The sequence below is a fragment of the Austrofundulus limnaeus genome, unplaced genomic scaffold (assembly GCF_001266775.1).
Source record: "Austrofundulus limnaeus strain Quisiro unplaced genomic scaffold, Austrofundulus_limnaeus-1.0 Scaffold4, whole genome shotgun sequence".
Classification (NCBI taxonomy): domain Eukaryota; kingdom Metazoa; phylum Chordata; class Actinopteri; order Cyprinodontiformes; family Rivulidae; genus Austrofundulus; species Austrofundulus limnaeus.
In genome coordinates this window covers 6610480-6620368 of record NW_013952406.1, presented here as the reverse complement: position 1 = coordinate 6620368, position 9889 = coordinate 6610480, and the positions used below count along the sequence as shown (strand labels likewise).

Here is a 9889-nt window from a genome sequence, read left to right as displayed (position 1 = left end):
ATTAACGAAGTTCATGTACTCAGACCAGTAATATTTGGGGTCACAAGTTTTTGCCATGGATATTTTGTGGGTCAGAAGACAAAAAGTTTAGGAAGCACTGTTCTAGACCCCCCAGGTATGCATTTGAAAGACAGTTTTCCGATCCCAAAAGCTGCACAATGCATGTCCCTTTTTGTACCCAATCCACTGAATACTGATTGCGTTTGGAACCGTGTTCCACTCTCCCTTCTTTTTTTCACCTGACTCTTTCTCAAGATGTTTTGATTGCAGTTGTGTGTGGCTTGGCACACCACTCACTCTGCAGGTCCCTCGGTCAAAACCGAAAGCCAGTGTGTATTTGTGCTCGTGCGTGCTGGGGGAAAAAAAAAAGTGGGAAAAAAAGTAAGAGTTTGAAAAGCAGTACAAATTAAAAAGAGAACAAGAGAGTGCACAGAGAAGAGCCACAGCGTCTAGTAGGGAGAAWGTTTGTCCTAATCAAAGCAGACGATAGGCTATGTGTCAGTTTTTTTTCTTGTGGATTTTGTGTGTAGGCGAAACAAAACCCCCTCTGCTCTCATTTATCACAGAGTCAAAAGCTAGACTTTGTATGCAGTGTAATATGTTTCCTGTGTGGGTCCATGTCCTGAGGTTGGTGTGTAAGCAGGAACATATGGCTGAACCCTGCAGAGTGAGGGGGTGATTGTAATCGCCTCATCAAAATCAGATTTTCCCTCGGTCCTCCTTCGCCCAAATTTTCTGTTKATTTAAAACCGATTTGTTTGATACGTAATTATCTCCTGCATCGTGAGATCAGGGGTTCCTTTATTATATTCCACTGGCATAAGCAGATAATGTTTTTGTTGTCTGTGTGTGTTAGGGTGTTAATTCGTCTGTTAGCAGGTTAGCAAAATATCTCATGAACCACAGGACAGATTTTAATGAAACACTCACATGTTTTGTAACTGTAATTTTTTTTCTATAAGGTGCAGACATATTTCCTTATGTTACTGTGGCTCGCTTTAATCAGCATTTACAAACCATTTTTCCTGCTGAGCTTGTGGATTATTAGCCCTCAGCTGTGGTACTAAATGTCATTACTTTTCTAAAGCTAGTTTCTAATCATGTTGCCATCATCTGACAAACAGAACCCACACTTTAAGAAAGATTACTTTTCTTTGGCCAATTAAATTTTCACTTTCTTCTTCCATCCCTTCATCCAGCAGCGTCCCCCTCCCTGTCAGCCTGAGTTATGGAGGTGGCAGGATGTTGCCGCCACTCTGCCCTCCTGTCAGTTATGTTGCTCTTCTCCCTGCAGTCCTGGAGAAACCATTTTAATAAAGCTGGTACGAGCCCGGCTTTAAGTGCTTTATTTTCATTTCGCCGTTCGGCTGGTGATGTAATGTGTGCTTCTCAAATATTTATGGAGGAACGAGGGTCGTCACTCTGTTCCCAGATCTCCTGAGTGAGAGTGAGATGAATTCTTAAAATGCCACAGTTATGAACATAGTGCCTCTGGTTTTCCTCTGCACGTCTACATTAAACAGAAGTAAGAAACGCTATGAAACCAAATGGGGACAAATGGGGATGCATTTCTATATCCTGCCCTATTTTCAACCTTTTTGGCTTTGAAATAAATGCTTTTGCTGAGGAGTAAAAATGATATAAAGATCTGCATTTTTTTTACCAATTTCCCCTGGGGTTTCTTTTGACTCTTGTGTCTCAGAACCTTTAAACAGACATGTATGTATCAGCACATTCCTGTAATGTGTAGGAGAGGAATTCACAAGAGTTTTGGGTGTGAATGACTCCATTTCAACCTTTTTTTTCACTCAGCWGTTACAGACATCTGATGGCTGTGTCTGAGACCTAAAGAGACAAATGATAGGAGACTACCTGTTCTCTTGACTTTCGTACAGTCACTCATCAACACTTAAATGTTTTTTTATTGTTTATTTTTATGCCTTTGATTGAGTGGGGGTGAGGATGAGGGTGGGATGATACGATTGTGTATTGTGTATGTTTGGGTATTTGTCAGGCTGCGGTCTGAACTGCCCCTGCTGCTGGTTTATCTGGGGGCCCGCTGCTACTCGYTCCCCCAGTGGGGTGTGCYGCTGGCCGCCGGCGTGCTGGGGGTTCCCGGGGTCTGGGGCTGGGGTATGTGCCAGCCTGGCCTGGTGACTGCCTGCTGGGTTCTCGGGGCCTCTGGACCTGTCGAGCTTTGGCCTGGAGGGGGTGCGCCCTGGGGGCCCGGACCTCTGTGRCCTTTCCTGGATCTGCTTTGGTATGGCGGGTGCAGGTGGGGCCCATGAGTTTGTCGCTGCTGGCCCCGGGGGCTGTGCGTGTGGTCGGTGGGGGGACTCTCCCAGTTCTCCCCTATGGTCTGATCTGGGGGGTGAGTGGGCGGATCTTCCAGTGCGGGTGACCCTTGGGGCTTTGTGCTCGGGATCCCTCTTGGGCTCTTGGGCTCTGGTCTTCCCTATGTCTGCCTCGTGTCTTGGGGGTTGGGTCTCCGATCTTCCACAAGTCACTATTAAATTTTCCATTGGAGAAACCTTGTATATACACYCATGTTCACAACTGCTCACAAACAGGTGTTTTGATCCGGGGGGTTCTGACTGGTCACTGAGTGTGTATATACTGTATGTCTGTGTGTCTGTGTGTATATACTGACAATATTTATGAATGTAGGCATGTACTGTATGTATGTATATCTTTATATATGTATGGGTATGTGTATATTTTTAAATATGCCCTCCATGTATTTATCCATTTATTTTTCAGGTGAGCGGACAGATGTTGGGTGTGTGGTCCTGTGTTTTGTTGGTGTATATTTAATATACTTCTAATCGCTATTTCAATCTTTCTATCTTTATAATTACTTCTCTCTCTGTTTTTCTCTCTGTCTCTATTTTCTCTTCACTAATAAAAAGGTCACTGATAATAAAGAAATAAATAAACTAAATAAACTAATATTTAGTTACGTTTTCTACTCAAGTGACAAAAAATAAATAAATAAATGTTTTTTTTATTGTTACAACTTTTGACTTTTTTGGCAGTTTCCTTCCTAAGACAAGGAAAGAGCAACATTTTTTTTTCCTTTTTATTTAAGTTGTAGAGGTTCAGACATTATTGTTTAAATCAATAAGGAATGCATATCTCCTCACACACATCTTACCAGAGTTTAAAATTGATGTTGAGAATTTATGCAGTTGTAGCTATTTTGGTCAATATTATTATGGGCAAACCAGGCTTCTAGGTAGTATTTTGGAAGAGGGCGTGAAACTTGAAGCCAGAACCCCCCACCCCCAGCTTACGAAGCTCACGCGTGGTTTACTTGGTGAAAATAGTTACGAACAGACAGGGAGTGGAAATCGTGAAAACAACACACAACACTACAACAGCTACTGAAACTGTAAAATCGCTACCCACCTCCTCTATCCAAGCCAGCGCAATTTATTCAAGAGTCTTCCTCTTGCTTGAGAAAATAAGCACGCTGCTTTACAAAGTTTACAAAATTTATGTGAAMTTAAGGACAGACTGGGAGTGGAGATTGTGAAAGCAACACATACAGCTACTGAATCTGTCAAATCACTTTCCACCTCCTATATCTAATCTGGCACAATTTATTCTTTGTTTTCCTCTGGCTTCATAAAATAATTGCAGCCGACCCCCTCCGCCACTTACGTAGTTTATGGAAGTTTACAAAATTTATGTTGATTACAAAAAAAAAAAAAAAAAAAAAAAGAAACTCGCCACAGATCCACTGATCAGCATAGTGCCCTGCGTTGTCAGCTAAAAAAAGGTGTTGGAAAACCAAATAGGGCATCATTATGATGCCCCAGTGCTCCTCTAGCTTAATGCCTGGTGCAAACTCATGACATGTCATGCTCAGACAGTGTTTTGTGAAGGACGCATCAAACTTTAGCTGAGTATCTTAAAACAAATTAATTTATATTGGAAGAGTTTCAATAACTGGGTGACTTGTTCACAAGTGATGGTAGGATGGAGGAGGAGATGGATCCACAGATTGGGGCCTGGTCCTCAGTACTGAGGGCTTTGCTTCGATTAGTCATGGTGAAGAAAAACGGAGTTAAAAGGCAAAGCTCTCGATTTACTGGTCTGTTTACGTTCCAACCCACATATGGTCATGAGGCGTGGATCGTGACCAAAAGAACCAGATCCCTGGTAAATGGTCGAAAAGCACTTCCTTCTGAGGGGATAGGATGAGGAGCTCCGTCATCTGGGGCGGGGCTCGGAGTAGAGCCACTGCTCCTCCACATTGAAAAGAGTCTGTTGAGGTGGTTCATGCATCTGGTTAGGATGCCTCCCTTAGAGGTATTCCGGGCACATCCCACTGGTAGGAGGCCCCCGGAAAGACCAAGGACCAAGGACTTGCTGGAAGGATTTTGTATCCTGTCTGGCCAGGGAACGCCTCAGGTCCCCCAGGATGAGCTGGAAAGTGTTGCTGGGGAGAGGGATATCTGGGTTTCTCTCATAGACCTGTTGCCTCCACAACCTAACTATATAAGGGTGGATGATTTGGTCATTGGGAATGGGATTGAATCCAAAGGGTATCAGTTGTAAATGTGTTTCTATTTGTCTAGTGGTCAGTGAGCTATTTTGCTAACAGACAACCAGATGTGAAAGGATAAAAGGTTGTTTTTTTTTACAACTTTAGTAAAAATATATCCACCACATTTTGAACATAATTTGAGTTAACACCCTATTTTAACAATTTCAACAATGTGAATAATGTTTGTCTTCTTAGTGACTGATGTGTCATAGTTAGCTTAGGTTTGGTAGCTTCTCAGGTTTAGCCCAGACAAGATTTTTTTGTGAGAACTTAGCCAACCAAGAAGGAAGTGGAAATTGATGTAGTGAAGAAAAAAAAACACGTTTTCTTCAAAATGAAGGGGGTAGAAGGCAGAAATGACTGCAATTTATCAACTGAATAGCTTGCAGGCCATGACAGCCACCCTAACAGCCTCCTTCTGAAATTACAGCACACGCACAACTTTTTTTTATGTTGCGTCCTTCAGCGAGCCCCAACTCGCTCTCATTCAACATGTTTCATTGTTGCTTTGACACCAGCTGCACGTTTGTTCTGTTCACATCCCTTCAGTACAATCCATCGAGCTATATGTCTCAAAAATAAAATTAGTATGTAATTTCAGTAAATGGATAAAAAAATCTGTGTTCATAGATCTGATTTCTGACAGACATGAGAGCTGCTGTGACAGTTGTGCTAAAAATGTTTTAGCTGCTTGGATATTTCCATTTTGAAGTATCCCTGTTTTTATTGCCTGCTAAGCAAGTTTAGACCACGTTTGTGTCATTTTTCTGTATTGTTAGCAAAATAACTAACAAACCACAAGATGGATTTCAATGAAATTATCAAAGACACGCCTAAAAGATGACTGATCCAATTAAGCAATGTTAGCAAATGCAAAAAAAGCTATAATACGGCAAGTTCCACAGATATTAATCTCAATTTTGGTAATGTAGTAGTTGAGATGTATCACCATCACAGACTCTGAGCACCAGACCTGCAATATTTTTGCCTTAAACATTAGCCATTTCCACTAGTTTCAATCATGTCTGTCTGTTAGCAAAATATATCCTGACCTGATGAGTCTTAATGAAACTCTCAAATTATCATATCAAGTAAAAGTATGTCATTGGCTATACCTCTAACTAACTAACTATGACTAAGTTTTGGAGTTACCCAAGTTTAAGATGGCTACCACATCTAAGCAACCTTAACAAACACAAAAAATGTCTATAAGTCAGTCAATTTTCGATGTTTTGGGCTAAGATTTGTCATAACAGTTATAACAGTACCTTTAAAGTCATGCCACACTAAGCAGCATTTTCTCTTAAAACTTTGACTTTACCTGTCAGAGTCAACATGGTCTGAAACTCTCAGAAATAATTACTGTTTGTACATCGACAACTCGCTGACATTTGGAGTCAACCTAATTCAAGCTGGCTGCCACAGCTAACTGAATATAGCCAGTATATATGAGTCAATGACTCAGTCAATTTATCAAATATTTAAAAAAAAGTGTGTGGTAGCAGCCGATAGTCATTCCACTAAAGGTCTTTGACTGTAAATTGGTCTCACATAATTGCATGAAATCACGCATAAATATTTATAATMTGTGACCAAAATGGCCTTCACTCCAGGAGGATTTTAATCCTAAAGCAAGGCATGAAAGGTGGTGTGCTATATGCACTCCTTCAAGGAATTCTAGGCCTTTGACCAGTTTCAGTCTCAGCCTGTTTGTTACGTCTGTGTTGCACAGGAAGGGCACTACTTTGCTTTAGTTTTGTTTTCATTTTCTTTGTTTCATATTACAAACACTTGCATACAGGAAAAAAAAGAACATAAACCCTGGCAAGCTGTCCCAGCAAACAGTGAAATAAATTAAATAGAGCCAGAACGTGAGGCTTCGGCAGAAATGACACGAGCTTTATCACACTGTGAAAGCCAATCAGCTAATACAGTATGTGCCGGCCATCTGGATGTTACCATGGCGATCTGCTGGCCGGTCAGCGCCCACATATTATTATTTTGAAKGCCAACATTTTCAACGAGGAACCTGCTCTCGTCTGTTTAACAGTCAGCCGTGTGGATCCGAGTCGAACAGGCTTTGTGGCTCTGACCCCGGGGTCAGGATTGGGTTGGAAGTTGTGCTGTTTGGGCTGTGGGAGCTGTCAGGTTTGGAACAGTGTGTTCCCTGCAGCCAAATGGGTCAGGACCGCAGGGGTCTCAGCCACTGAGCTGGAAACAACCCACTCACAAGCCTCATAGTTGCTTTTTCTGTCTCTTTTTTTCTTCTCTGTCTGCGTGTGTTTTCCTCACAGTGAGTTGAAGATGTTTGGTTGTGGAACATGGGTCTGTAAATTTTTACATCTAGAGGAGCTATTTTCACCATCTCTCCTATTAAATAAAATTTGTAAAAAGCCCAAAAAGTTACTTGACTCCTAAAATGAAGACAAAACAATATAAAAGGATCCATTTTTTACACACTGTATACATAAATGCAGCTGATTCATCTTTTTGGATGACATAAAATCAATCAATTGTTTAAGCAAACAAGACTCCTGCATGGTTGTGAGAATAAGTTGCTGTTGTTTATGTACTTGCAGTTTCAGTAGATTTCTCATATTTAGCTTTGTGCAATGTGTTGTAGTGGTGACTTAAAATCCATGCAAGACAGCGCCCCTAAGCTGACTATTTGCTTTAAAATTCTGTGAACAGATAGTTTACCCCACCCCACCCCCAAKCCTGAAAACAAAATAAACTTAAAAAAATAAAAACACTGAAAACTTCTCTTGAGATGCTTTTGCTTGACTTTTTTTTTTAAGTTAAAAAAATATCTCTGCCATATTGATGTCACCTGTGGACAGGGGCGGCTGGTGATTTTTCTCCGGGGGGCTACAACTCCAAAATACACATATCTCAAAAAGCAGTTAAGCTTGTACTAAGTTGTAAAGTTGTTTCACACCAGTGTATTAATTAAACAAATCCAAATAATAAAACAGTCATGTAGTTTTTATTTTTGGTACATAAAATTTGCTCTTCTGTAACTGAGAAGCAAATTTCTTCATGACTCTGGTTGAAGTCAGGGATGTTTTAAGAAGATTCTTCTCTATAGAGCATGGTCAGTGCAGTGAGATGTGATGTTGTACCTGAGGAAAGTCTGGATTCTCTTCAGTGATGAGAAGCTCCTCTCAGATTCAGCTGTGGTCAGAGGAGATGTGATGAGAGTCTTCAGCAGAGTCACAGTCTCTGAAGGTGTCCTGCAGATTGTTGTCCATGAAGAGCTGGTACAGAGCCACAGCACCACTGCAGCTCCTGAACTACATCAGACTTCTTGGTCCTGTCCAGCACAGGGTGAGCCTCCGTGGTCTTCAGAGCTGCTTCAGAGAACCGGCTGTGATCCTGCAGGAACCTGTCTGCAGCAGTGTAGCTCTGATCAGATGTTTTCTGAATATCTCAAGATGTGTCACAAACCTAAAACAATAAACGCACAAATTTATGAAGATGGCTACAAGTGAGCTTTCTAATATATATTTAATAAATAGAGAACAATTAATTTTATTTTAATAGCAACAAATTGTTGCAACTCTTGAGGTAAACTTATATTTTTGTTTTAAAAATGTATTTTTTTCATTAAAAAGCAAAATAAACTCTATGCACATTACAAGAAAAAAAGATACAATAAAATGAAAGGCAGCAGAAAGAAAATATCTTCTATCTGCCAAAAACAAACAACATAAAAATATTGTATTATATTATTTTAAGTTGTGTTCACCTTATACTATGATTAACAAGCATTACAAAAGTATTTTAGCTTTTCTCTTACCTGTTTTAATCCATGCTGGATCAGATACTGATGCTTGAAAAACGTTGGTTACGTACTGTAACCCACTACCGGTTGTGTGAGGTCAGCTACGGGGTGGCCACATGCTGCGCCGCAGGCCACCCTATTATTTTGCATTGGGGACTTAATGTGCATGTCCAAAATCTTACAATGATTTGTCTATGGGAATCTGGTGCGTTGAACCGCTCGTGACCCAGAAGTGACTCAACACAAAAAAGCTCATGAGTAAAATGGAAGTTTACACATCAATAACTCTAAATTATGTATTTTACTTATCAGAAAACATATACACGAGGDTTTTTTGAAACATTTATGACATTTTATTTTGTTATTTTAACTTATTTAATTTTTTGTGTACCACAAATAGTGGTGGGGCGGTGCCCTAGCGCCCCCTATTGACCAGCCGCCACTGCCTGTGGACCACATCCGGCACACGAGCCACATATTGCCCATCCCTGATCTAGAATAATAATCTACTTATCTACCCATCACCTGTTTTCCTTCCCTCTTCTCTCTTACATCTGAGCTTGCTGAAGGTTTCAAACTGCAACCGATGTCAGACGTTTGCGCTCGAAACCCTGACATCAGGATTCTGTGGTCAGTTTTAACTTACTGCTGGCTAAACACCAACGGATTCACATGCGGCGCTCACTTGTGTCAGTTAGTGTTTGCTCACAGGGAGACGATGACAGACGGACAAGCTGGAGCGATGGACTCTGGAAGTCTAGTTCATTCAAACACAGCTGTTCGCGCACTGCTGAGGAGAACGGCTCCTTTAAAAACGATTTGGCTTGTGTGATGCTGTTTGCAGGGCCATGCTGAAAATGAAAAGCAGATTATAGAATCACAGCACTTATTTATATTCATCACAGTSATTTACGCTGAAACAGAATATGAGAAACTACAGCCGTTACTGTAATAAACAGCGTTTCTGTTTGTATGAGATTTCAAACTTTTTGCCTTTTTTAGAGCGACTTCAAAAAGCTGCCTTCCTATTCTCCCCACAAAAAAAAAAAAAGAAAAACCTGAAAAGAATGTTAATGAGAAGTCATGCTTCGTTTTTTATAGCTGCCATATCATCTGCATTCATACAAATCATCTTTATCTCTATTTGGGTTTTAATTTCCTGTTTGGCCCTTCTGCTTGCGATGTGATCTCCTCCCGCCTCAACCCTGTTGACACTTGCTCCTCTCCCCTCTCTGTTGCTGCAGACGGYGCTCCGCTGAGCGAGCTGTCCTGGCCTTCTTCTCTAGCGGTCGTGGCCGTCTCCTTCTCCGGCCTCTTCACCTTCGTCTTCCTCATGCTGGCCTGCCTCTGCTGCAAGAGGGGGGACATCGGCTTCAAGGTGAGCTCCACGCTGACCCCAGCTGGACGTGTGGGGGAAGCAGAGGAGTGGGGGTGACACAGAGGAAGGGTCTTGATTTGCTGGCACAAAGTACATTTTTTAAAGCAGTTTCTTATGGACAAAGCTGTCAAAATGTTAGAATAATTGTAAAAATATAATGTGACAAATGTAACAC

At 41.3% G+C, this 9889-nt stretch overlaps 1 protein-coding gene across 1 annotated transcript in view; it reads left to right on the top strand.

The window, feature by feature from the left end:
- The window catches only part of aatka (apoptosis-associated tyrosine kinase a), a gene marked incomplete in the record, with an annotated part of 38387 nt that overhangs the window by 8176 nt on the left and 20322 nt on the right, over positions 1-9889 (top strand). Inside the window, 1 exon segment of the mRNA XM_014025625.1 lies at positions 9581-9714. Within this exon segment, the coding sequence (XP_013881079.1) occupies positions 9581-9714 (134 nt within the window).